The following is a 27,414-nucleotide window of genomic DNA, read 5'->3' as shown; positions in this document are numbered from 1 at the left end:
GCAGGGTCACAAAAAGTCACTCCGCCTCATTTATAAGCTCAGTTACTTTTCATCAATGATTCACTCCCTTGAAGTCGACCTGTCGACCTGCCGACCGGCCTTCATGAAGTCTTAGAAACAGAACACATCAGACCAGCTTCAGCCTGCTGTCGGTCTGTCAGAGTCTCTGAGAGTCTCTTCACCGTCCTGAGCGGAGCAGACCACCAACACTGATCTCCTCCTCACCTTTAACACACAGGTGAGCAAACTGTGGGTTTCTGATGCACGGTGCCTGTTTTGTTCATTTTTATATTTAATACAAAGGTTATATTTTTGTTTTGGAGGATCCTGCCTGTTCTAGATGCCGACTTTCATCATATTTGCTGACTGTTAACCAACACGGTGCGCTCATATTGTATGTTGCAGTGCTGGTATTTAGATTATCTCAACTTGAAATCTGATATGCTTAAGGGTTTCGATGTCATCCTATGATATCACTAAAGTCTTTTGAGTTAAAGCTGTTGAAAAGCTTTGCAGGTTTTTTTTAGCTTTACCAATAAGCTTTTTTTCACTTTTTTTCTACACTAAGTTTGAGATAGTAATTGTTTTTAGAGGTAAATACATTTTCTACCATCTTTGCAGTGACTAAATGGTGAGTGTATATGTTAAATGTTACATCTATCTTCTACAGAGCCACTTGGATTATTACTCTATTGTGTTTGGGTGTCAACCTGCCTGATGCACCAGTGCAGATTTATTATAGATAAGGAACAAACCTTTGATTAGAGAGCAGTTGTTTTCCTGAGTGTAACTTATCAGTGGACGATAAGAAATCATAATTGTTTAGTTATATCATTTTCAAAACCAAATGATATTGTGGCTTGTTTTCATTTTCTTGGCTTTGAAGACTATTTTTGATCTTTAACAAAATATTTCCATTCTTTCTACTTGCATTAAAAAAGTTATTTGGAGTTTCCCATTTACGTCAGTGTGCTGGTCCACACCAATCCCAGTTATTATCTTCTTTGGAATATGGTGCTCCTGAACAAATGTCACTTTTCGGACGAGTTGCTAATGACATGTAAACAAATAATGTTGTTAACAGCAACACCTGCCTAATGGGAGCAAGCTCTCTGTATTTACAATGTTATCTGCTGAGAGGAACAGTTTGTACAGAGGTTCCTATGATGGTAGTTTCAGAGGTTCCGGTGAGATGGCCGCTGAGGCTGACTGTCCCACTAAACGGGCGGTCAGAAGAGGTTGAGAGCTTGACTCTGCTTTGCACCTTCACTCCCTCACTTCTGCAACAAGCTAAGAGATGAGTCAACAAATGATTAATTTGCCATTCATGGTGTAGTACTCAAATACTTCACACAGTACTTTTCAGATTTATGTTCAAGACAGATTTGCTTGCTAATGACCTCCAATCTTGTAGCAAGCAACATGGCAGTAGTCTACTGTCAGGCCAAAGAGAATATGATATTGTAAGTTAAAGAGATAGTCCATCCAATCATCCATTTTCATCCATGTTCTCCCACGTGTACTCCGGGAGAACATGCAAACTCCACACAGAAAGGCCCCAGCAGGGAATCGTACCAGGAACCCTTTAGCTGTGAGGCGACGCTGCTGTAAAGGAGATAGTGACAGTTTATTTGTTTTTTGAGCTTGCACACTATGAATTTAATTCAATTCAATTCAATTCATTTTTATTTATATAGCGCCAAATACAACAAATGTCATCTCAAGGCACTTAGATAGTAAGTCCAATTCAAGCCAATTGGAATTCAATTAATTAATAATAATAATAATTCATAAAATAATCAAATTCGTTCATATAGAGCCAATTCAAAAACAATTTCCTAGCTAAGAAAACCAACAGATTGCACTGAAAACGTTTTGTTTTTCGGTCCAATCTCCCGGCCTGAGCGGCGTGCCTGAGGCGACTGTGGAGAGAAACGACTCCCTTTTAACAGGAAGAAACCTCTGGCAGAACCAGACTCAGGAAGGGTGGCCATCCGCCTCGACCAGCTGGGGTTTGAGAAGACAGAAAGAGGGGGAGGGGGGGAAGGGGGCCGCGGCTGCGGCGGCACTGTAACACCATTCAAAGGATATCTGTTGGAACAGGGAAACACGAGTTAATGACCACAATAATATCACATATACATAAAGAGAGTAAAGTGAGGAAAGGTGTGACAGATGAGGCCCCCCAGCAGTCTAGGCCTATAGCAGCTTAACTATGGGATGTTTCAGGATTACCTGAGCCATCCCTATTCAAGGTAAACACAAGAAAGTTGTGCTAACGAAAAAATAAATAAATAAATAAATAAAGGACCAGACTCAGTGAGTAATTCCCTATACTCCCTATATAGATCTGCTCCTCACACCACAACAACCATCTTTTTACAGCCACAAGCTACCTCAGCCTCTCACCAACTGCACACCAGTCACAGCGGGGTGGGGATGCAAACCCTGGTTCGGGTAGGGGGAGAAATAAAAGAGGTAAGATAAGCGGGAATGGGATTCAAACCCTGGTTTGGGTAGGGGGTAATGAAAGTATAGAAGGTGCCAGAGGTGGAGGCAGGACAAGACACACTAGCAGATTCAGCAGACAAACTCACCTAAACAGTCCTATAATCACTAAAAATACCAGCAAAAACAAAGCCATACAACTCACTCTCACCAACTGCACACCAGTCACAGCGGGGTGGGGATGCAAACCCTGGTTCGGGTAGGGGGAGAAATAAAAGAGGTAAGAATTTAGAAAGCCATCACAGTTTAAATGTTTACGACGCTGCAATAAATGTTTGCATTTGAATAAAATGGGACAGCCCCCTTAAACCACCCTTAATCTGAAACCCTAGAGTGTCGGTCCAAGCTGTTTCTCCCTCACTTGTCTGCATCACCCCGTAGCAAAATGTTTCCAAAATGTTCATTCATACGATGTGTGAACCAGGCTTGTTTCCATCTAGCCTGGCGACGCCATCCTACGTACTTCCGCCCAAAGATTTTGGCTCCGCACATAGTCTGGCCAAATCCCCCTACCTCGGTTCGCTCAGTGTTTTGCCAATCAGCAAACAGTTGCGAGTGGTGACGCAGAACTCACGCGCGGAGTCCATTGTAGTCCATATAATTGTAGTTCAACCGCAGCGGAAATAAACATGGCGACGGAAGAACGCTAGAAGCTATCCATGAAGTTGTCTCAACCCTGGAGAGCATTACACAATTAAAACAAGAGCAAGAGGAATGCCTCGTCAATTTTGTTAGTGGCAAGGATGTCGTAGCTCTCCTTCCAACTGGCTTTGGGAAAAGTTTGATTTATCAAATGGTACCGGTATAATGAAAGCGGATGTGGGAAGCGTGATTCGCGAGCTAGAGCCTCGCGAGAGTAAGCATGAACCTCGGCGCATAACCTACGTCCTTTCTAAACATTACTGATTGGTTAAGGGAACTCCAATGAATTTAAGTTGCTGAGTAAGGTCCCACCCTCCATGGAAACGGATTCCTCTTGGGTTTTTCCAGACTGTTTGACGGAGTCAACAGTCGGCTTTCGCCCAGGCTAGTTTCCATCACCTGGTTTGGAGCAAATACTAGGTGTGAAATGCATTATTATACAAATAAACAATGTTCATGTGATCAGTCTTGAATGGAGCTTGTTTGCTACGTTAGAACTGATTTGCAAAAGATGTCAATTAATTTTTTCCACGAGAGGCCAAACTTGCCTCATTTTAGTGTAAAAACTATATTTTCGTGGAATTGTGGATGTTTTTTTTGTTTTTTTCCCATGGTTCCATCAAAATTTACCAATGTGCGAAAATATTGACGGATATACAACCACATTGGCCTACTGCTTTCATAGTGGCTACTTTTGGTGCATTTATTTTGAACTGGGAGGTTGGAGTTTCTAGTTCAAGTTTCCACTTGTATTCCCCCACAAGTCAGATTTCTGTCTCGGAAAGTTGCAGAAACCTCAAAATTCAAGACGTGCTGCTATGCGCAAAGTGGTGATAATTGTAGTAATATGCTGTTTATTAGCGCCTATACAAATAAGTGTCTCCAGTAGCACATAGTCCAGTCCTAATGACCTAATGACATGACATAGTCCTAATGACTATGACTATATGTTTTTTTTCCTGAAATGTTAATTTGTGTATAATGCTAATCTAATCTTCAACTCTGAGTTAAATAGAAAGCACCATTTGTTACCTCAAACAAAGAAACAACGTCTTCCTCGCAGTGCAATATTTTTGACCAATCAGAGCACACGGGACCTTTCAGGAGGAGTGTCTCAACTCTTTTTTTATTTCCTCACTCGGAAAAGAACAATGAGAAGATGTTCCTTTGCATTTATACTTTGTATTTTATTGGGGCTATTATAATACGAATCGATTATTATTAACAAATAGTTGAGATAATATTGCTTCATGGTTAAATGGTCAACATTTAAAAAAGTAATGCCATATAAATTAACCTTCCGCATTACTTTCCTAAACCAAGTTGTTGAAATGACTTCGGCAGGTTTACAGTACTTCAGCAAATTGATATAGTCACAGAAAATGTGCTCTAAAAAAACTAAAACTGAGCGCTTCAGAAGGTGACAAGAGGGTGCAGCAACAATGCACAGTATGAGAAAAAGTAATGTTTTACATGTCGTTTAAGGGTTTTTCACTTGATTGAAATTCCCATCAGGAATCTACATGTATATAAATGATGTTGCCTGAAAATATCTGTACATGTGCACTACAAGCACTATTACAATAAAGTTACCTACTTTACATTTATTGCTATAAATAGGCCTGGACCCCCTAAAAAAAGCATGTGTTCACATAAATGGGTATTTTGTTTCATTTGTGTGTGTGTGTGTGTGTGTGAGTGAGAAAGTGAGAGACGTCATCCTGCATGTTTCAACAAAAATGAAATTGACACGATATTTAACATGTAAACATGATCAGTCACTTTCCTTCCAGGCACACACTAAGTCATGTTTCCCTCACTTCAAAGGACATTACATTTACTTTAATTCATTTCCAGGAGACTTGGTCATAACCACCAAAATCTTATTCTTACCTCAGTATCAAAATGTAATGATTAACATTAGTGGGGCTTACTTTTTGTTCCTGGGAAGCCAAATAGGGCTCCTCAGTGTTACTATCAACATTTATGTCCCCACAACATGACAAATCCAAGAACACACATGTCCAGTATCCTCATAGGGTCCCTCATTGTCTTTCTGTCGTTCCAGCATTTCATTCCTTACAAACAAGAACTACCAGATCCTCCGGATCCTTAGGCTGTCATTCAGAGGTCAGCAGCTGACTCTGGAAAAAACACACACACACACACTCAGAGGATGGGAAAAAATTAATGTGGCTTGCTCCTTCTTTGTCAGTGGTCATGAGAAAAGTGTGACATGAGAACATATAGAAACAACGACTGAATCCTAAACTTGTCCAAACCTCTCCTCCTGTCCTCCAACAGGTCGGTGAAACACTGATGCGCCAGGTGGGTCCCCAGGGGGAGTGGAATATTAATAGCCATGGCACACAGTAATGTGAGTGAATTGTAGTATTTGTTCTTTTTTACTGATGTTTTTCTTGTTATTTATTTTTATGCCTGTTCAACCTTGTGACACAGGATGCATGCTTGCAATCCTGTTTAAATTCCAATCTTAAGAATATGCTCTTTGTTTAACAGATGTCTTGAGACCAAACTAGCTTGATTTCCTTTCACTTTTTGTAAAGATTTCTAGCTTGTAGCTACATTGGGATACCATTTGGTACGATAAAAAAGACAACAACAAAAAAGTCATTATAGCATTTCATTAAATATATCCGTTTTATGTCTATTTGTGGGAATTGCAGTGTCTATGCAGTGTGTTTTTATTTTCAAACAGTTTTTTTTTTGCCATTTGATCATTTTCTCTCTAAATCAAAATAACAAATGTATTTGTTGAGTTACTGGTTAACTGGTACTAGTGTGATCCAGCGCCAAATGTCTCACTTTAAATGAGGTCAAGTTCTCACAAAGTATTCATGTGATCTTCCACACAATATCTGAAAATAGCTGACTCTAATTAACCGAAATGGAACTATTACTCTTATTCATAGAAACAAAACAGGAAGGGAAGTCATTTTTCCTCTTTTCTACTATTCAAGTATTTTAATTGTGAAAGTACAGCCTTTCAGAACTTACCTGGAATTGATGGTGTGGAATACATACATGATATCTTCATGTTATTCTCACTATTCAAAGCATGTGGTAGTATTTTCCCTATTGTCTTTGATTTTCTTTTTAACATTTTTTTTGTTACAGCTGCGATCAGCATCCTCGTCTCCTCACGATGATGTCAACTTGGGACCTTCAGCAAACCCACAGTCAGTAGCTCTGCTCTCACTGACCAGCATGTGCTTCTCATATCTATGATTTATAGTTGCAAACCCAGCAAAAATCGGCTCATACTATTTTTGCTGAAGAAGATACTATAGTATAAAATACTTCATGTAGAGAGGTGCTTGGAAGCTTGTAAACCTTTTCTAGATAAATGTTTCCATGACAACATCACAGCATCTGATTATTACTCAAATTCAAAAAGTCGATAAAGAGGACTCACATAAAATATACAATATATTCATGCTTATGTATCTGTATGTGACAAAAGTTAGTGAATCTTTGATTTCAATATTATACATTTTAAAGTCAGAGTAAAGCAAAAATAGATCTACGTTACGAGTTTGTCGTGTCTCAGACAAATGTGTTTTTAACAGGCCAAACATGATTGGTTAAAACAACAACTGAGTAAATTAAATTAGGTCTCAAAATCATAGGACAACGCATAGTGTTGTTAGCTTTAAGAGACAGGTGGTGTTATTAACAGATCTCACATCAGCTCAAATTAGCCACACTAATGGCACAAATGGAGCTCGTTTTAACCAAAGCAAACTGCCTGGATGTGAAATTACATATTGCTGATTTGAAATATTTTGGTCACCTTCCAGCTTTGGACTGACTTACCAACATTGTTTAACTGTGTGACTGTCATTCTCATGTCGGATATGTTCTGCCGAGGATTCGGCTGAGATAGATCAGTGTGGTGTTTGCGCACCAGCAGGGGAAGACTTAGCTTAGATGCAGCAGTGTATATGTTAATGCCAGATATCTCCAGTCACAGTTTGTCATATTACCAAGGGGAAAATGAGGCAGGTGTTGGTGGCTATCCTCAACTCGCTATCACCCTGATATCACCCAAAATCTATCAACTGGGTGACTACTGACCATAGGTACTCCTGAAACTTCGGCTGTCATAGCAGGTGTGCAGCCCTCGAACCTCTGCGCTGTGTTGCTGGCTTCTCACAAAATTATCACAAGCTGTTTAACTCCATTAAGTATGAATGCATATAATCCTGAAACCACCACTTTGCAAGATCGATCACCTGACTCAAACCTCACCTTCAAATGAACTGCTAATTCTAGAGGCACATACACGTTTGCCACTCAAAAGAGTGTGATATTAGATTAAATTCCTCAAAAAATAAATGACAAATTGGAATATATTTTTCTTGATTAATTTAGTTTTCTTTATCTACTTTTAAGACTTAAATCTGAATCTCTGGCTGTTTATTTTAGATCATATTTATGCACAAATATTGGATTCTTTAGGGTTTACAAACTTTCCAGCACCACTGAATGAGGAGAAAACCACCTTTTTTTAATCACAAGGACAAACACAGAACAAATGATTTTCTATTTTGTACTAGTGGCATTTACTTTATTTGTAAGCTATTCCAAATTATGGAGCTTTAGAGGTTATTGTTTAATTTAGTTTGTACCGCAGCACAATGCTTTTAATAGATTACTCTCTATCTTGGTTCAGTGCAAGACCTACCGACTTTGACTTCTTGGCCGTCATTGGTAAAGGGACCTTTGGAAAGGTAAACTGTTTTTTCTCTCTTTAGTGTCCTGGTTGTAAGTAATTTAGTTCACACATCCACCCGCACAGTAAAAAAAAATTTTATAAGGAGATAAAACGATAAATGCTGTTGCAGGTATTAATGGTGTCTCATATAAGTGAATAGTTGTGATCTGTGATCCGCTGCAGTAAGTAGCAGGGATTTTATGTGCTGACGTTGTTATACAAAAAACAGAGAATAAGAAAGAAAGACTGTATGAAAAGGACCTGCTGCTGACATCATAGGCAGGGTCAGAAAGTGTCTACGTGCCAGCTGTTGATCAAAATGTACTGCCTGCTTCATGAATCATTAACTGTACAGTTCACTGAGGCCTCTCATGTTTTCATGAACGTCATCCAGTCAACAGAATATAAAATATCAGAAAATGAAATGCATACAATGAACTTGTAAGATGTTCCCTCTGCTTTCCTTTATCTCCCATCAAAATGACACCACGGCACTTTTTAGACATTTTCTGTGCATCGACACTTCTCATATATCTTAGTATCACTTGTTCCCCAGATCACCCCAGGTCTGTGTTGTGTGCACTTATCTGATGGATTGTCCTGACACAAGTGTGTCAAGATGCTGGTGCAGAATGTTTACTAAACAAACCACTAACAGGAAACCTTCATGCAGGTTCTGCTCGCCAAGCTCAAGGCCGACAAGAAATTCTACGCCGTCAAAGTGCTGCAGAAAAAAGTCATCCTAAAGAAAAAAGAGGTATTCAAGTTGTTTATTCTGTTTGTAATCACAGCTGTTCATGATGCCTAAGCCTGAATTAACACAAACACAAAGTCCCACCGAAGCTCAAAATTTGTGAGATTTTCAGACATTTGTCTCTAGAGTCCGACTGATACTTTTTATTTGAGTCCTCTCCGGAAGATATTTTGAAGAATTGCAATGCAATTGATTGCATAAAACCATTTGTTCAACAATCATCATGAAATGTAAACAGTGAAAATGCATTTTGAGATGCGGATCACTTGATCTTCACAGGATTAGAAGATATCGGGGCAAAATATCAGATTGTAAGTGTTTTTATAGCATGACAGAGATCAAAGTTTGACAGGATACAAACTGATTGGGACCTCCCATCAACCTGGGAGCCAAACTGCCATCCCCAGGGGTCCCAAGTCACTTTTTAGGATTGGTTTTAGGGTTCTGGTTAGATTTAGGGTAAGGGTTATGCATTCGGTTGTAATGGTTAAGCTAAGGGGATGATGAATGCATGGTGTTAATGGAGTGTCTCCATGGCGCTATAGATATAAATGAGTGTGCTGAAGTGTGTGTGTATGTGTGTGTTTAGTTTGTTGTGTGTATTTGTGTGTGGTTGAGTATCTCTGAGTTATTAGTAAACAGTCCTGTGACCCAGCAACACGATCTGAATCTTATCTAATCTAAAGCTTGTTCTGTACAAAGGACAGTTTTTCTTTTGCAACCAGCAGAAAACAAATTGGGTCACTTCTGTGTTTGTTGAACAACACACAGAGAATATCTGATCAAAAACATTGGTTTTCCTCTCATTTTGAGTGCCTTCTTGTCTGCTTAAATGTTACACGCTCTTCGGGGAATGACAGGTCCTGTCTGTTTCAGTATGCCTCTCTTGTTATTATATTTTTTAAATGTTCTAAAAACCTAACTTCAGTGCCTTTAAAAGATAAACACGGTGACCTTTCCCAATCATTCCATCTGTCCTTCACACCTCGAGTCTCTGTGGGCGTAGCAGTCTGTCTCAGTCTTTTTGAGAGGTGAGAGAAGACGGGTTTTGTTGTGCCTTATCTTATTCCGGTTTTTATCTTAAAGAATTACAATTAGACGTAGTGACTGTAAGCAGTTTACACAAAGCCATGAACCATATGAGAAACACGAGGAGCTTCAACAACTTTGTGAACTTCAGGTAGTATTGGGAAACATCTGTACCCTAACTCAGGCAAAACAAATATAATATACCAGCAAACATTACCTTCCTTTGTTGATTTCATTGGGTATTAAAATGGGAGTGAAGATGATTGACCAAATCCTGTATCTAATATGAAATGTACATATAATGGGTAATGTGTATCTACTTGTTCTCTTCTCTCTTTAGCAAAAGAACATTATGGCAGAGAGGAATGTGTTGCTGAAGAGCCTGAAACACCCATTTCTGGTTAGGCTCCACTACTCCTTTCAGACGTCAGAGAAGCTCTACTTTGTCCTCGACTACGTAAATGGAGGAGAGGTATACGTTTTACAATGAAATAGATAAATTAATGAATAAACACAGTAATGGTTCACTTGTGCATAAACCCATAATTTATTCCCAACACCCATTCAGACATCTTTGATTTTACTACCCACTTTTATTCTTTTCTGTTTATTTTTTATTTAGGGAAAGTGAATTCTTAACCTCTAAATAAATATGTGACACCTTTATCATCATTTATAATCGTTCATTTATGTTTTTTTGGGATATTCTTCAGAAACAATGTACATCTCATCTGTCATTGAAGCCGACCCAAAATGACACAACAGGACATTTTAACATATCAAAGTAAAATATTGCTTATAGTACAAAAGGCAACAGTACTCCTGCTTTTTTTCTCCTCTGATCTGTAAGTCACGTTTTCAGTTACAAACTGAACCTAATTTCAAATTCTCCCCACACCTTTTTGTATCCTGCTGTAGTTGTTCTTCCACCTACAGAAGGAGAGGTGTTTCTCAGAGCCCAGGGCAAGGTTCTACATATCAGAAGTCGCAAGTTCTATCGGCTACCTTCACTCTCTCAACATCGTCTACAGGTCAGACAGATGCTCACATATGTATTGAAATATGAAGGCGGTTCACCAACATCAGATCAGTTCGTGACCATCTGATTAATTTTTTATTCACTGTAGAGATCTGAAGCCAGAGAATATTCTTTTAGACTCGCAGGTAAGCCCGTGAAGTCTGTATTCTGACTCCTTCATTTGCGCTTGCTGCTGTTGCATATTGCTCATGTTCTCCGTGCACAGGGCCACGTGGTGCTGACAGATTTCGGCCTGTGCAAAGAGGGCGTAGAGCCAGAGGGGACCACCTCGACTTTCTGCGGCACTCCAGAAGTACGTCAAAATTCATCAGACGCAGCAAATCTGACATACTTATTTAATCTTGTTTAAAACTTCACTAAAGTTCATATTTTTTTAAGTAAACTAATGTTAGAACAGATTAGTTAGTGACAACAATACAGACAGAAAATATAAAAGTCAGTCGTGGAACGTGGACTTCCTTCTCTTGCCTACTTCATAGAGTAATCTTTTGTTTTCTGTTCTCTTTGCTGTGTTGAAGTACTTGGCACCAGAGGTTCTTCGGAAGGAACCGTACGACAGGACGGTGGACTGGTGGTGTCTGGGAGCAGTTCTGTACGAGATGATCTTCAGTCTGGTATGTGTCTGTTTGTTTGTGTGTGACTAACTGATGAGGTATGCCTTTTGATAAAATTTAGACCTAGAACATCTTTCCCTTTTTTTGTTTCACTTGCTACATATTTGCTGTGGGATCATCCAACAACAAAAAACAAAAACCTTCACATCTCAGTTCTTAGACATAATTTAATAAAACTCTTTATTCCCTCTTTTATTACTGTTGCCTCAACATTTAAATCAAGTAAATCCACTGCTTTGCTGAACTCATTTTGTAATTAGAAATATATTATCTGTACAACAAGGTACCACCACTCACTCACAACCTCATACACAAGATAGCGAGTTTTAGGATTTTATTCTTTGTCTGTTTAACTAAAAACATACTGTTGGTTTAGCTGAAGTACTGTGGCAAAAGATAATATGATTCCTATCATCTTATTAACTGTATGCTAAGTAATTAATCGAGTGTGGCGTGATTCTGGAAACAGGAAGAAATAGCCACTGTCCAACCTGCCAACTTAATGATTGTTAGTAATGTGGAGTTGCCAGGTAACCAGTGAAAACCCCACAAAAGGATGGCATCTGGCCAAGAAATAGCGCAGATAAGACAGATCTGATTAATAAATTAGAATCTATCCTCGCAGGAAAATGAAATCCAAGTCTCCCAGAGAAATGATAAATTTAGATCTCATTTTTCTAGGATCAATGAAAGGAATTGTTGGTGTCAAAAAAGAAAGAAAGAAATGTTTTCACTGCAGCATAGAACCAAACAAGTGTTTTATCTGATAGCTTTAAGATAACTTTTTGTTTTTGTTTGTTTTACACAAAACATTCTATTTCTATATTACTTACTATTAATGAAGGAACATATCTTAAATACAACTCACAGATAACTGGCTGTAAGTGCTACAGACTTCAGGTCCTCAGTAAACTTACATTTTGTCTTCTCTTAAGTGTGGACTAACGTAGGCTAATGTTGGTTTTTGTTTTGAATGAATTGAACATATGTTAAACTGTACTGCCTTGTTTTAAACATTTATATTCATGTCTATCACCGTGCTCCAGCCTCCTTTCTACAATCGTGACGTTGGTGAAATGTACGATGGGATCCTCCACAAGCCGCTGCCGCTGCCTCCGGGGAAGTCTGAAAGCGTCTGCTCCCTGCTGGTGGGTCTGCTGCAGAAAGACCAGCACAGACGCCTTGGGGCCATCGCTGACTTTGTGAGTGTGTCATGTTGTTTCTTGTGTCCAGACAAGAATTAAGCCCAGTCTCAGTGAGAAGATAATTGCATTAAAAATTACTTATGAACAGATTTATACCAAGTCCCTCCAAAATATTAAAGAATGACAAAAGTGCCTTATCTTTAGAGCTCCCACCCCATTTTATTTTAATAAAGCAATATTTACAAAACATTACTGGATCAAATAAGTGAATACAAGGATGAATCAGTCTGAAAATATATAAGTTAACATCTGTAACCCTTTCTTTTTTTTTGGTTATAACAGCTAGAAATAAAGAACCATCCCTTTTTTTCTCCGATCAACTGGGATGACCTTTATCATAAGAGGATAACTCCTCCTTACAACCCTAATGTGGTGAGTTGTTTCAGCCTGCCTGTCTGTAAACTGCAAATCTGCTCATGTCTTTTATGCTGTGACAGATTACGTTTGTTCCTGAACTCTTTCTTCTGTCAGGCTCTTCTTAAATCTCTCATCAGCCATTTCCTTTCATGTCTTTCTTCTAAATACAACATATTTTTCAGATGGATCATCCAACAAAAGCCTTAGATCTCAGTCACTTGAAATATTTTCAGAAAACTTTTTATACTTTCTTTTATTATTGACGACTCAAAGTTCAATTCAGTTGATTCACCTTACTTGTCCTACTCTTTATGTTGATGCAAATGCTGTCTTTGCTTCATCTTCATTTAACAGAAACCCAGAGTGATATCAGCTATTGTCGTTATCAAGAGTTTTCTTGGCATGACCTTTCCTAAGAGTTGTGTTTGGAAATCTGTTCTAAAATGAGTCGCTATGTGTCGAAAGTCACATAGTTGTAGGCACTGTCACAAAAACAAGCTCTGACTATGTCTTAGATCAAACTGACAGCCGAACTTTAGACTGATGAAGTTTATACACTGAACGCAAGACTTATTATAAGTATATACACTTTGTGTCAGGCTTTAACGGTCCAGAAAAAACACTTTGCTGAGTCATTGCTGTTCCCCTTTGCTCATTCATTAGGTCATTCGATTAGGTGCTTGCTTGCTTACACTTTGTTGATATTTCTCTCAGAGAGGCCCAGCTGACACTCAGCATATTGATCCGGAGTTCACCAGGGAAATGGTTCCCAGCTCTTTGAGTCGGACCCCAGAGTTTAACGCCAGCACCAGCTCCAACAACGCCTTCAATGGGTTCTCTTATGTCGCCAACGAGGACAGCTTCCTGTGAGACACAAAGATCCTGACCCTCTGGTCTGTTGAAACGATTGTTGATAGGAGACGATTACTCATCTGAGTTAAGATTTCACAAATATAACAGCTCCTCATGTGACACAGCCAGAATCCCACTTGGCATCGTGCAGAGGAGGGGGTTGTGGGTGATGGAGTTATTCAAAGTTAGAATTGTTTTTAATATGAAATGCAGATGATCTTTATGCCATTCATTTGCAGAAGACCGAACAAAACATGAGTCTGGATTCAAAAGATTTTTTTCTTTCTCGTCTTTTACATACATACTTTATTACATTGTGTCCGTTTATGATGAAACATAGAGCACAACATTCTTTCTGTGTCTCAGACTCAGTTCATCAGAGAGCAATTCCTTAGTGAATCTGAACACAAATGTAATAATCAGTGACATAAGACAGGGCTTGATATCCAAAAACCAAAAAAGATGGTAGAAAAAATTCTCGTACTTTAACTCTGCAGTGTTATTCATTTTAACATCAGTTTCAAGTGTACACTTTTGTCACGCTTGTAAATGTTAAACACAGATCATTGCTGAGATGACGGACAGCCTCTGCTGGTTCTTCCCTATTTATGTACGTTTCCACATAGATTTCACAATTTCCAAGATTGTCCCATTTAACAATTGTTATTAAGTACATAAAGTACATCCGCACAAATGCACATTTGCACAATTGCAATCCAATTCATTGTAATACAATCAGAACCCAAACAATTCATACAAAACCAATTTAAAAAAAACAAAAAAAACAAGACTTGGCAGATTTTCCACTACAAATCACTGTCAGTCTGTGGAGGTTCATGAAGTAACTTTCAGCATATTTTTCCTTAAAGACCAAAAACATTTAAAGAAACATAATCTGCGAGTAACGCGCCTGGTGTGAAACAGTGGCTACTAGTCATCACAACAGTGGTCTTGTTAATGTGCTAAATGTCAAAAGTCATTTGCCAAGGATGCACCGATGTTAAAAGATATTCCACATAGCAGTCAACTACACTGCAGTGTGCACATTATAAATGTTTATTATGTGGACTATAGCTTGTTTGTCTCTATTGTAATTGAGAAAGGTTTAAAGAAATCTCTGTATGCAATTATTTTAGTCTGTAAATAGCAGATTGATTCATTAGCATGTGTAACAGGAAAAAGGAATTTGTGTCGGTATGACAGTACTGTATCCAACATTTGTAAGTATACAGTTGGTGCTTTGCGAGAGGATTATGTCCCGTGTTAATATGATTCTATCAGTCTACAACCATGAAGTGCCTGCCTTGGAAACAAAGTTTGTGATGGATGGTGCTATGTTTCAACAGTGATGGGTGATGCAGTCAAAAGAGTTTTATTTTTATTATCCCAATCAAAGATAAATGTAAAGTCGTATTTGCACATCTGATATTAAACTATGTATTCCACGTTCTGAACGTATCTTGTTTCAGTCTCCCACCTTGAAAAAGTTTTAGCTCCATATGTAACAGATGCTTTTCCATGAAACCAAATGCACTCACGGTGAAATAGCGATTACATTTTCTGGGCCAACAAATTTGATTTCCTCCCTCAAGTGCTCAAACGATCTAAAAGGACAGATGCTGCTTCGACCTTGAACGCCGTAACGCTGTGTACCAGTTCTTCCTTGACTGATTCTGTAAACAGAGAAGCTGACCTTATTACGGTCGCTGCCAGCAGCAGAGTTAAGGTGAGCTGATGACAACCATAGCAAAAAAATCCATGTCTCTGTGTACGTGGAAAATCTGTTGATAAATCAAACAGCTGTCAAAACATCACATGTTCTTTAATATGAAGTGTTAAATGTGACAAAACCAAGGTTCTGGTTAATAACTTCCATCACTGACCAGCTTTTGATAGCTACAAGCTATCAGATCCTTCCACACCTTTCTGATGACCCAAGACCGAGCTAAATCAACTATCTACATGGCAAGATTAGCTTAATATTCATCATAATAATGATTAAAAAGAATATATAGATTTTTACTGAAGGAAATATGAAGTACTTGATGGTTTCGGAAGTCATTGTCTCTTCCCTTGTCCTACAAATTCTAAGTATCACAAAAAACGTAAATTTTTTAAGTAGTTTGATGGGCTTAGATATGCCTTTATTTATTTTTTTTGTCCTTTTGCTGTCAAGCTTTCAACTTGCTTTTTCCGTACTACTTTAAACTTCTACGCTCTATCTTACATCAAACATCTCACTCTACTTCACTTATTTTAGTTTAGTTTATTTGATATCTTTTTGCAGGTTATCGCCATTCTAAACATAAACTTCTTGACCATTAAACCGAATAAAATCTGAATTATCGATAATGAAATTTAGATCCAAATGTTTTATATTCTTGAGAATAAGCTACAAAAATGCCCATAGAGTCAGAATATTTTATTTCTATCTACGGACTGTAAAGACCTTTTTTTTTTTTTAAATGGTCTCATTGTTAAAGTTTAACAGTTTAAAGTTTAGTTTAAAGTTAAATTAATACTAAAACATTTCCGAGAAGGCTGATTTGAATCAAATAAAATGATAAGAGAAAAATATTTTATTTATGCCAAAGGGAAATCCTATTGTGAAAGTAAGGCTTTTAGGACTTATAACCACTATTTTATGTGCATATTCAGAATACAGCACTACAGTAATGTAATTTACAGCTGCATATTTAACAACAATGCTTCCAATACATTGATGCATAAGTCATTTTGATTCTAATTTTGAATGCAAATAACTTACTTGTTGATTCTAAATTGCTTGGTTCTGTTCTATAAAAATCCAAAACAAAAAATAATTCTGTTGTACTCTTTTGTTTAGCTTCCCTTTACTCTAAGTGGGCCGTATATACCCATGCACACATTTCTTCCTTCCATTAAACTTATTATATTCACTATTTATTCTTGATGTAATGGGAGCCAAAGTGACACTCAGATCGGATTCATAAGAAAATGTTATGCAACATGTGTTAAGAGTATTATGGAGAGGGTTGGCAGTCGGAAGTTCTTGATTAACTAAACCTTGTTTAATTCATCTTTGATTACACTTACTAATCACAATTAGACTCAATGTTAAAAATGACTGCTGTCATCCGTGGAGGATTTTGCCTGCTCTGATCCATAAGTATGCACCTTATTTAGACGAACAAATCAATTCACAATAAAAATAATATTAGCATCTATTTCACATGAAACACTGTAAAACAGTAGCTGAGTTTTTATGTACAAAAAGGTGGGGAAGCTGAACAAAAGCTTACATGTCAATGCTATCTCCATCATCACAATCTAAGCCTTCGAGTAGCATTACTGATGTGAACCAACAATATTTTGCCAATTTTGTAGATAATAGGATGTTGAATTGGACTGTGTGATATTGTACTAGTGATCTGAACATATCTGTCCTTTCACACTTCAAGTGGGCATGCAATGTGTTTGCCTGCCTTCACTTGTACTTGGTAGCTTTCAAGTGTAAATGTGTGTAATTGTGGAAAGAGACATGCCATATTGTTACGTCTATGATCTAACTGATGTGGTGAGGGAAGACTGATAACATTGGTATATTTAATTATGTTAAAACTATAAGCAATGGTCATGTTTATCAAGTGACTTGGTAATTAAAATTTTCCAGGTAAAATCAACCAGAAAATGTTTTAAACCTACTCATTTGGGGAAAAGAAAGGAAGATGACTGTTCAACATCTGCATTTCTGTACAATTGCAACACTTAGTGGTCAGAGTGAAAAACGCAACATAATCTGTGTTATTCAGTCTTTTCTGGAACTAAAATGCTTAAGAAAGCACAAACAAAGCAGTATCATATGTTGGAAACACGATTGATCTAATTTGGATAAATAACAGCTTTAAATTGACATTCAGGTACATTCAACATACATTTAACCTAATACTAATGTGCAAACACACTCATAACTGCACAAACTGTAAGGAACAGTTGCTTAGCAACACCGTTGAAGAAAAAATGGGGGGAAGTTCAAAGAAGAAAAGTTTGCAAGTTCAGACCCAAACAACCTTATTTTCCCACATTTTTGTGAATTGTTTTTCACATAAGAGCCCTTGACCCCACACCAAACATGATTCAATTTAAAAATCAACTCATAAATCCAATATTGATCCATATTAACCATACATATTTGTCCACAAGTGGTCCACAAAGTGAGTTCATAGTTTCCAGACTCCACAAATAAGTTTACTCATAAACAAGGGCTGGGGAAAACTAGCTTATAGGCAATATATTTATACAGCCAGGCCTAAATGTGCCCATATAGATTTGATGAAATGATAGTATAAAATAATATTGATTACAAAAAGTGGTCCCCCTTTTCAGCATTTATTATCCGTATAGAATAATTTTTTTAATTGCAGATCTACCCAGCTGAGTGCTTTTTAATGTATTTGTAAATAGTAAAAAAAAAAAAAAGGTACCACCGTATTTTAAACGAAAAGTCTAGCTAAATTCAACTTTAGGGTAGGGTTAGGGTAAGGTTAGTGTGCTTAGCTACATAGCATGTAGCTAAACAGAAATGTGACCCTGGAGTGATTCTGTGAAGAGGTCATTTTGTTAAATTGTTGTTGTAATGTTACACAATGCTTGAACTTAATCCACAAATGTTTGATCAGGCAAGGTTATTTTTAAAACACATTTAAAATGTTTTTACTGAAAGGAGAAAGTCCAGAAAGTTACATGACCAGTGTGCAACTGTTAACCGTTCGTGTCGGTTGAAACCGTTTGTCACGTGGTTCGTTTCCGGGGAGTAGTGTGCGCAGCAGTGGTGCTTTTGAACAGGCAAAACTCTTATACTCTGTCCGGTGAATTTATACAGTACTTTCACTCCCATCACTGGTACTGTATTTCATTAACCGATACCAATTTCATGCAGCGTATCATTATGTGTTTCATTAAAAGATTTGCGTCAGTTGTTAAACTTTTATAACTGTCTTTGGTTTTCAGCGCGAGGAGCAGGCACAACATCGGGGAGGAATGTCGCGCGGGTAAGTGAGGGAGCCATAGATGTCTGTAAATGTGCACTATTATCAACACACGTGTATTTGTGTTTTGCTTTGCATGAAATGCGTCGCGGGTAAAGAATTTAAAACATCGCAATCCTTCAGTTGTAAATCAACGTTCGCTGCTTTGTTGTGTGTATAAGAGTTTGAGTGTCGGTTGTTTTCTCCCATCACGTCCCTTTAAACGCCTCGTCTCTGTTGTGTAACGGCAAAGAGCTGGAAACGGTGTATCCCAGGAGTAGTTATACACTCTTAAATTTAGTTAGACGATTTGGTTTTCTCCTTGTTGTCATGTTAGCTCACTGCGTCCGTCACTAACATCAAAATTGACTACAAACGTCTCGTTTTCGCTGATAAAACTAGTAGCGGACAGGCTCGCTGCATTAGCGTACGTGCGCCGCTTGAGGTGCTCTACTTTGTCAGCGAGCTAACGTTTCCTCAAGTGAAATGTTCTTGAGACTTGCTAGCCGCGTTAGCTAGCAGTAAGTCAAAGCCTGTTTTTGATGTAAGTTCTGTTCATTCATAGGTATTAGCCACTCCAGTTTTGTCTTAAGAGCCGTGAAGTGTATTGTTTTGCAGGAATACCTACACATTTCGAGTTTATTTCGAACTTTTTGTTTGTTTTGAAGAAGCTAATGTTAGCTACTTAGCTATCTCAGCTTTCTGTTGGCAGTTAAATGCTAGCTCGCTGTTGTGTAGGACAAGTTGTTTTTAGCTGACTGGGTTGCTGCATATAAAATTGTAAAACGCATGCCGTATATACAAATAAATTGTTACCACTTGGATAATTGATAGTTCGGTCACATTTTGTCTGGATATTTAATATTTGAGATGAAACTGTGTTACATTAAATGTTTTCCAAACGTGTGGAAACTGTTCTCCCAGGCATCAGCAGCTGCCAACCCGAACTGAAAAAAAAGTACTGAAATTATAATGCGTAACTATAGGAGCAGCACCTTCAATAGATCTGTTTGAAAATAATTCATTTATGTGGTGCATGTACATTAAAATAATTATTTTAAAACACCTGACAGTGTTCACAAATTTAGCTGCAACACTGTTTAGAAATTCTGATGCAAATAGCGATTGTAAATGCCAATCTGTCTGGGTTTTCTGGGGCTGGAGCTAGAGCTTTGGGGATTGAAACTTAATGAACTGTTTTTAAGTTTTTGCAACTGCTTTGTCGTTCAAAGTCACTGTGGGAGGCGAGGGATGTTTTGGAGCCAGTGCCCATTGGTGGTCCTTGGTATTGCATTTTGAGACGTTGCACGTTAGGACTACACTTTTGAGTGCTTTCTCTAAAGAGGTTGTTCTGGCAACACTCTTCAAAAGATCCCTATACTGTACTACGACGCCATAGTACTTGAAGTGTCATTTAGTGCTGTTTACTGGTGCAATGAAGATAGATGGAATTAAGTTTATTGATGAAATTAACCACAATTCTTTTTAAGCTTCATACTGGCCATAAGAACTGTTCATAGAACATAATGTCCATTGTGTATGCTGAGATGTAACTTGTTTTATCATCCTGTATGTTTGTAAATATTAATTGTAATTATTTTTGTGTGCGTTTTTAGTATGGAAGAGGAGGATTGTAAACTGTTCATTGGGAACGATTCAGACACAGGAGAAAAGAAGGACGGCGAATGTAAAGTAAAATGGACCCAGGAAGAGGTGAGTGTAGAAAATTATTATTTTTTTTTTTGACAACATACTAATTGTTTAAATTTAAAAGCTCATTTACTGTGAGCTACATTAAATTATACAGAGTGGAAAAACTCAGTATCAATCAGTCATATGGTTGAAAGTTAACTGCGCTCCAAATGAAGATGGACATTTGTTCAGCAGTATTTGGGATTAAAAACTTCCGATCACTGTCAGAGTGCCTTTATCTGAAGAGTCCAGACCATTCCTTTGTCCGTGGGGGATCGCTCTTGACAGCAAAGAAACAAGAATCTGAGTTTGAAATCCCAAATACAGCTGAACACGCACGCGCCTTCACACAGAGCATAGTTAGTTCCGATCTTGAATGGGTACATTTTCACCCAATGTTATGAAATGTGTCTGAACCTTTTTTCTCTGATGTGTAGGATGAAAATCTTAAAATCCTCATCAGCAACTTCGGAAAAAAAGATTGGCGCACCATTGCTAGTTTTTTACCTGTAAGTACTCATGAAAGCAATATTTTCCTCTTTATTAGTTAGTTAAAGGTGGGGTCTGAGATCTTGGAAAAACGGTTCCTGCAAGCTATATTTTTGAAAATACACAACCTTGCCTCTCCCTTCAGCCCACCCCTCGAAACCACGCCTTCAAAACACATGAACGAGTCACGAGTCTGTGAACGCGCAGGGGGGAGGGGGGCTGACGGTTGATTGGCATGTCAGAATCCAATAGAAGTAACTCTCATCATTACTTCTATTGGTCAGACATTTCCTCTTGCTACACCCTCTGCAATGGACTAAAATATAATTTTTTTTTCCCAAACATTCTATTTTAGTGGGTGCAATGGGGTCGTGAGGAGGTTTTCAGACAATATGATAAAAAATGCTCCAGAAAACATCTCATACCCCACCTTAAAGAGACTAAGTAACTTCAGATTGTCAATCATATTGCAAAATGTCTTGATCATGCAGGCAGTTGAGGTTTTCTTTAGAGGAAATGCTAAATCATTTTTCTGTTTCTTGGACAGGGGCGGACAGAAATACAGTGTATGCTCCGTTGGAAAAAACATCTGGATCCTGATTTAATTAAGGGATTTTGGTCCAAAGAGGAGGATGATAAGGTAGGAAAAACATAAATGTGGGAAATCTGTTGCAGACTTGGTTAAAAAACATTTTATAGGTTGAGTAAGCCATTCTGTAGAAAGACTGTTATGCACAAACAATATAAAATTGCCTTGAATGTCAACAGCAAGCCTTAACATGCTTTACGAAGGCTGTGTCTGCTCAGTGGCATGTTAAATGGTTAAGCTGAATGGTAGAGTCTGGAATATTCCCATCAAGCTATGTCGCTGTAAAGACAAAAGAAAAGCATTCCCTTGTGTCAGGCTGAATAGACCTCAGAAGGCATAATTTAGTCAATTTTGTCTTGAATGAAGTGAAAACAAGTGAGTAAAATGGTTGAACCAGCTGCTAGTCTATTCAAACACAAACATAATTACAGTTTCAACTTACCTGCTTAACTTGTAAGTTGTATTTGATTTTTCTGTAACATTTGCCATAATTGTACTCTCATGGGTTTTGATGGACCCTGCAGCTCTTCCTGTTATTTTTTAAACATGCTGCTTGTATGGCACGGGAATGGTTGCAAAGGTTGTGAGGGGAAGGACCAGCTGAAATTAAGCTAAAGTGCCAGGCGCACCGATTATTGTGACATCAGTTTCACTGCTCTCTGCAGTTCATAAGTCTAAACTTAGCTGTAGGCTGAAAAGTTCCACTGTGAGCATTGGTATCTTTACGTCATTGTGGCAGTGCCTTGGCTGTGTCCTCACCCAAGACCTGATGCAGCATACAGGTATTGCAGTTCCCATGCTGAGAGGGTGCCTGAGGTCTGAATGAAATATGAACATAAAGACAGACAACAATACTCATGTAAACAAGTTTGAACTTTATATTATTGGGACTAGTATTAGTCTCAGCATTCCCTGGCAAATATGACACTTTACACAAGCATGAACAAACCCCCGTTTGGTTGGATGATGTCAATTGGCCCAATTAAACTTTTTGGTTTCCCATTTACAGAACCAGGGCTGTTTGTTAACCACTCATTTGTTTTTTATTGCATACTCAAATAGGACAGCTACCAGACTGTGGCGAGATATGTGCTTAATTTCACTGAAATGTATGGGATTAGAATAGATTAATCCAACTTTTCATATTGTCCTATCATGTTTTTTACGTATGTATGTGTTCTCTATAGATAGTAGAGCTGGTGGACAAGTACGGCTCAAGAAACTGGACTTTAATTGCCAAGCACCTGAAGGGGAGGATGGGGAAACAGTGTCGTGAGCGCTGGCATAACCACCTTGACCCCATGATCAAGAAGAGTTCCTGGACTGATGAGGAGGATCTCATCATCTACAAAGCCCACTCCATTCTTGGTAACCGGTGGGCTGAGATTTCCAAGCTGCTTCCTGGAAGGTGAGTCAGTTAGCTGTGACTGCTTTGCTGAATGTTAACGAGTTGGATGATGGGCAGGCAGATATTTGTAAAATAAGTCCTTAGATGAGAATTTTGTTTTTAATTTGAGTATTTGGATGCCTCCTGCAGATCAGACAACTCCGTAAAGAATCACTGGAACTCAACCATCAAACGCAAAGCGGTGTTGGGCTTGTTAAAAGATGAAGCTGACAGCATTTCCCTTGACATTCAACAGTTTGTGGATGGAGAGGTACAGTGCGTTCAATGTAGCATACATTGTATTTAGCTAACCATTTTCAGTTTCCACTGATAATGAAAAAAATGTCTTTCAGTTAGAATTTGATAATTGATCAAACCTGATGAAAGGCTTGGTTTATACTTTCTATAATGAATATGAATAAATTTTATACTCTCATTTTGTGACTTCCTAATCAGATTGTCTATAATAATTGGTGTTATGTTTGCAGCACTGACATTATTGTTGTGTAACAGGTGGACTTCAAATGTGATGTTGTAATAGATGCTGATCCAGTGAATACTGACGAGGTAAGCTTACAATAGAAGTTTTCCATTTAAACTTTTTTCTGAAGTAGTTGGATGTACTGCTGTTGAATAAAATAATCCTTAATGTTTTGTTCTAAGATATCCCCATTTGAGAAGCTTGTTTCATTGTTGGAATCTGTGGTTTGCTGCAGGTCAGATCTGAGAAGGCAAAGCAACAGAAGGAACATCAGAGAGCAAAACAGAGAGCTGTTCAAACTTCATCACGGAGAGAGGTTTCCTCCCCCAGTCCCTCGTTGCCTCTCAGTTCAAGTTCCAGTCCGAGTTCTGGCGTTGCATTATCAACTGGGCAGGTGGACCAGAGAAAGTTTGCAGATGCTGCGCTGAGGATGATTGCTGAGGACATGCTGCCCCTCAGGTGACTTGTACTGCCCATGGCTGACAGAGTGCCCTTTTCGGGTTGTTGTCTAAAGTTGTTAAATTGTCAAAGTTTGAGAATTCCTTTGTGGAAAAAAACAAAAAAACAACTCTCTTCTCCTCACAGTTTTGTTGAAGGCACTGGCTTCAGGTCATTCATGAGTACCATAAACCCTGAATATAGTAAGCTGTCCCAGCGTGCCATGGGCGTGCAGCTCTATGAGGATGTGGAAAGAACCATTAAGCCTCAACTCATCCGTGACCTCAAAGCCTCCCTCGCCAACACCAAAGATGGTGCAAGTGCCATTCATGTGACCTGTGACCTCTGGGCAGGGGATCGGTCACAACAAGCGGAGGGTCCAATCCTTGTTGTGCAACTCCACTTTGTCAATGATTCCTGGCAGATCCGCCGTCCTGTGATGGCGTTCCGTCACCTCAGTCACAAAAACCTCAGCACCACTGTGGCAAAAGAGCTGGAGGGTGTGCTGCTGAGCTATGGCATCTTTCCTCGCAGCATTGGCTACATCCTTGCCAACCAGGCCAAAGAAACCCTAGCTGGAAACAACTTGTTCTGCGACTACAAGATTGTGTGCTCATCTAACAGGGGAGAACCAGATGGAGATGAAATACTGGCATTTCTGTCAGACCAGATGTCAGAAACAGAGTCTCCATTTTCAGAACTGCAGATTGGGACAGATTTCACCTGTGTTGCCAAAACTTTGCAGTTGGTAATCAAGGATGCCCTAAAAAATTCCAGAGTAGTTGAGAACTTGCTCTCGCAGGTCCACAATGTGGTGGCTTTTTTCAAGAGCAGCGCCTACTGGAGTGAGGTAAGAGAAAACAGCTAATGCATTCAAATTTTACTTGAGGAGTATTTAAAATGGATATATTCTTACTTCAAAGATGCACAATCAAAGTCTGTATATCTGTGACAGATTTCATGGATCCAAAAATGACAGCATCTGCACGTTGAGATGTTTTAAATGTGCTTTCTTTCTACTGTTTTATTATTACATAATTATCAATGTCCCATATAATTAGAAATAAACTTATCTACATCATTCGAAAAGGGCTGGACACACCTGTTCATTCATTTTAAATGGGTAGGTCTGTCATCTGTATCATCAGAGTCCACCTTATTTGGTCTTTAAAGGTTGTTAGTGAGGTGCTAACATAATAAGGATTTTTTTTTTTATTTAGAACCACTCACAGTAGCTCATGCAGTTTTACAGCAAAATATCTAATGAGATGAGGTCCTCCTTTCCACAACTGTTCTAACATTGCTACTGTTTTTTTCTCCAAGGTTTTGTTGAAGGAGTGCAATGTGTCTCTGTGCCCATCCTCCAGTAACTGTCGTTGGAACTCCATGATGGTATCGTTACGGAGAATGGTGCAAGAGACTACCTGGAGCACCATCATGACCCTCCTGGCTCAAGCTCGCATAGAGGCTACCGACGCTGCCAGCGCCCCCCCTCTGGTCATGGTCAAAAGGGAGCAAGTGGTTGACATTCTGGGTCTGCTTGAGCCTTTTGAGGAGGCTTTGCAGGTAAAATGGCAATTTATTTTGAACTTTGTGGATGCATTGGATTGTTGAGAATATAAGATGATCTTTGAGGTCATGTTTTATCATTTTCAAGCCTGTCTGGCTTTCTTATGTTGCCGTTTTCTATTTATTGTCCCTCATAAACAAGCACGCAATTGAAAAAGAAATGAAAACATGTCTGTGTCATTGTTTACAAGATCACCTTCATCTTTAATGCTTTAATTGGTTCATTTGATGATACATGAGTGTTATGTAGTTTTTTGTTTTATTTCTGTTGCACCCATGACAGTTTTACACCAAGTCATAAACACTAAAACACTTCTTTGTGGACATCACTGGGGTATTGTTTTTGGATTCCTTAATCATCATTTTGCTTTTAACATAGGTCTTGCAAGGAAACGGTGCGGCCATTTCTTTCATCATCCCCTCACTCATTGGCCTTGATAAGACCTTGGAAAGCCGTGTCACCAACTACACCCACTTCTGCAAGGCCCTGCGCACAGGCATCTACACACACTTCCAGTCTTTGATTCACCAGAAGGAAATATTACTAGCTACTGTGCTTGACCCCAGGATCAAACTGCAGGTATTTATTTACTATAAAGGCTTATCTTTATACCATATCGGATCCGCAAATTATATGCTTTAAAAAAGGATGTAATATGGCATTTATTCCAATTTTAAAATAAGCATCTGTATTTTTTTTCTAGCCATTTTCTGATGCCAAAGTGGAAAAACAGACAGATATCCTAACACCCCCTACAAAGAAAGAGGCTCATGCTATTATTAAATCTACACTGGTAAGCACAGAGGATTCAGCGTCTCCCCCAGTGGAGGAAGATAAGGAGCAGACAGGTGATGAGCCTACAAAGAAGCAGGAAGTGGAAGAAGAAAACCAAGCTGACACTGTACTGGAGGCATCTGGTGGCAGCTCAGATGACAACTGTGATGGAGTCATCGGAAACGACCTGAAGCGCAAGTCCATCTTCAGCTTCCTCCAGCCACCTGCAAAGACAATGAAGATGTCAGAGTTTGACGTGTACCTATCTGAACCACTGTGGGAAAACAATTCCAGTCTTCAGTACTGGAAATCTGCCGTCCGGTTCCCCCAACTCCAAGACATGGCCAGGAAGCTGCTGGCAGCACCGGCCACTTCTGGGGGGTTTGACCGTCTTTATCCAATGGCGGCATGTATTGTAAGAGCCAAAAGAAACCGCCTGCCGCCTCACACTACAGAGAGACTGCTCCTTTACAAAAACTCTATAAAGGCAAAGACTCTTAAACGGGCCAGTGTGGCTGCTAAACACTGAAAGCTTCGGGGACAGTTGGGTCTGGTTAGTGTGTCCAGAGTCAAACACCCACACCTGTTTATTTCTAAATAAGCTCTTCTCTTGGTAAGTTCACTGCTCCTTCGGAATAAATGATAAAAGTTCATTTCTATTGAAAATAGACTGAATCTGTGAAGAACTTGGAAAATGCGAGTCAAATGTTTCAACTTGAATTCTTTCTACTTTTGTGTTCAGTTTTCAGACTTTTTGTAAAGGGAATGTGTACATTAGTTTTTCTACAGATTGTTTATATTCATTTCTTATTTTCAGTGACACTTTAAGGTCACTGCAATGGATTATTTTCTAAAGATGTTGGATGATTTAACTGTTGTGGTTTCTATTGTTCATTCTTTATTTTTGGTATAACATTGTTGGTCAGGCCTTAGAGGAAACTGTTGTTCACAATGTCTGACGGTTAAGACATTTTATTGAAGTGATGATTGTTCACATTGTGCAAATATACACCACCTTGAGTTTGTGTCCTTTGACGTTTTGTCTCCACGTAGAAATATATTTAAAAAATGACTTGTATGTATGAAATAAAGCATGCTCTCTCGTATGTTCTGTGTAATTATTGTGGCATCGCTATGATCAGGAATAGTGACTATAAAGGAGGGGCGAAGGTTTTTCTTTTGGTTTGTTTTTTATAGTCGCCGGTGGTTGGCTGGACAGATCTCTTACGTCATACAAAAACAGTGCATCG

General features: G+C 38.7%; 2 protein-coding genes across 3 annotated transcripts; both read left to right on the top strand.

Annotated features, from left to right (window-relative positions):
- Positions 1-8: 8 nt before the first annotated feature.
- On the top strand, positions 9-15,188 carry sgk2a (serum/glucocorticoid regulated kinase 2a). The gene is made up of 13 exons (XM_075476361.1): positions 9-238; positions 5,455-5,527; positions 6,289-6,350; positions 7,847-7,904; positions 8,562-8,645; positions 10,012-10,143; positions 10,590-10,702; positions 10,799-10,835; positions 10,916-11,002; positions 11,229-11,324; positions 12,371-12,526; positions 12,812-12,901; positions 13,601-15,188. The coding sequence occupies exons 2-13, from the start codon at positions 5,513-5,515 to the stop codon at positions 13,754-13,756; spliced, it is 1,086 nt and encodes a 361-aa protein (XP_075332476.1). The 5' UTR covers positions 9-238; positions 5,455-5,512; the 3' UTR covers positions 13,757-15,188.
- Positions 15,189-18,520: 3,332 nt separating this feature from the next.
- On the top strand, positions 18,521-27,270 carry mybl2a (v-myb avian myeloblastosis viral oncogene homolog-like 2a). 2 transcript variants are annotated; one of them, XM_075475613.1, is made up of 13 exons: positions 18,521-18,619; positions 18,728-18,768; positions 20,361-20,457; positions 20,874-20,945; positions 21,473-21,565; positions 22,702-22,922; positions 23,052-23,172; positions 23,415-23,468; positions 23,618-23,841; positions 23,968-24,670; positions 25,144-25,386; positions 25,769-25,969; positions 26,094-27,270. In XM_075475613.1, exons 2-13 carry the CDS (start codon positions 18,758-18,760, stop codon positions 26,691-26,693), a joined length of 2,640 nt encoding a protein of 879 aa, XP_075331728.1. In that variant the 5' UTR covers positions 18,521-18,619; positions 18,728-18,757; the 3' UTR covers positions 26,694-27,270. The 2 variants fall into 2 exon arrangements, with proteins under 2 accessions (XP_075331728.1, XP_075331729.1); XM_075475614.1 differs by lacking the exons at positions 18,521-18,619; positions 18,728-18,768 and adding an exon at positions 19,152-19,288.
- Positions 27,271-27,414: the final 144 nt, after the last annotated feature.

This window comes from Odontesthes bonariensis, chromosome 10 (genome assembly GCF_027942865.1).
Source record: "Odontesthes bonariensis isolate fOdoBon6 chromosome 10, fOdoBon6.hap1, whole genome shotgun sequence".
NCBI classification, from domain to species: Eukaryota; Metazoa; Chordata; class Actinopteri; order Atheriniformes; family Atherinopsidae; genus Odontesthes; species Odontesthes bonariensis.
This window is presented reverse-complemented; position numbering and strand designations above follow the sequence as displayed.

Bases quoted from the DNA above. Each gene is read 5' to 3' on its own strand.
- sgk2a (XM_075476361.1), top strand. The intron at 10,703-10,798 runs GTCAGACAGATG...TATTCACTGTAG, and splicing joins TCTCTCAACATCGTCTACAG to AGATCTGAAGCCAGAGAATA. The intron at 11,003-11,228 runs GTACGTCAAAAT...GCTGTGTTGAAG, and splicing joins CTTTCTGCGGCACTCCAGAA to TACTTGGCACCAGAGGTTCT.
- mybl2a (XM_075475613.1), top strand. The intron at 23,173-23,414 runs GTACAGTGCGTT...GTTGTGTAACAG, and splicing joins AACAGTTTGTGGATGGAGAG to GTGGACTTCAAATGTGATGT. The intron at 25,970-26,093 runs GTATTTATTTAC...TTTTTTTTCTAG, and splicing joins ACCCCAGGATCAAACTGCAG to CCATTTTCTGATGCCAAAGT.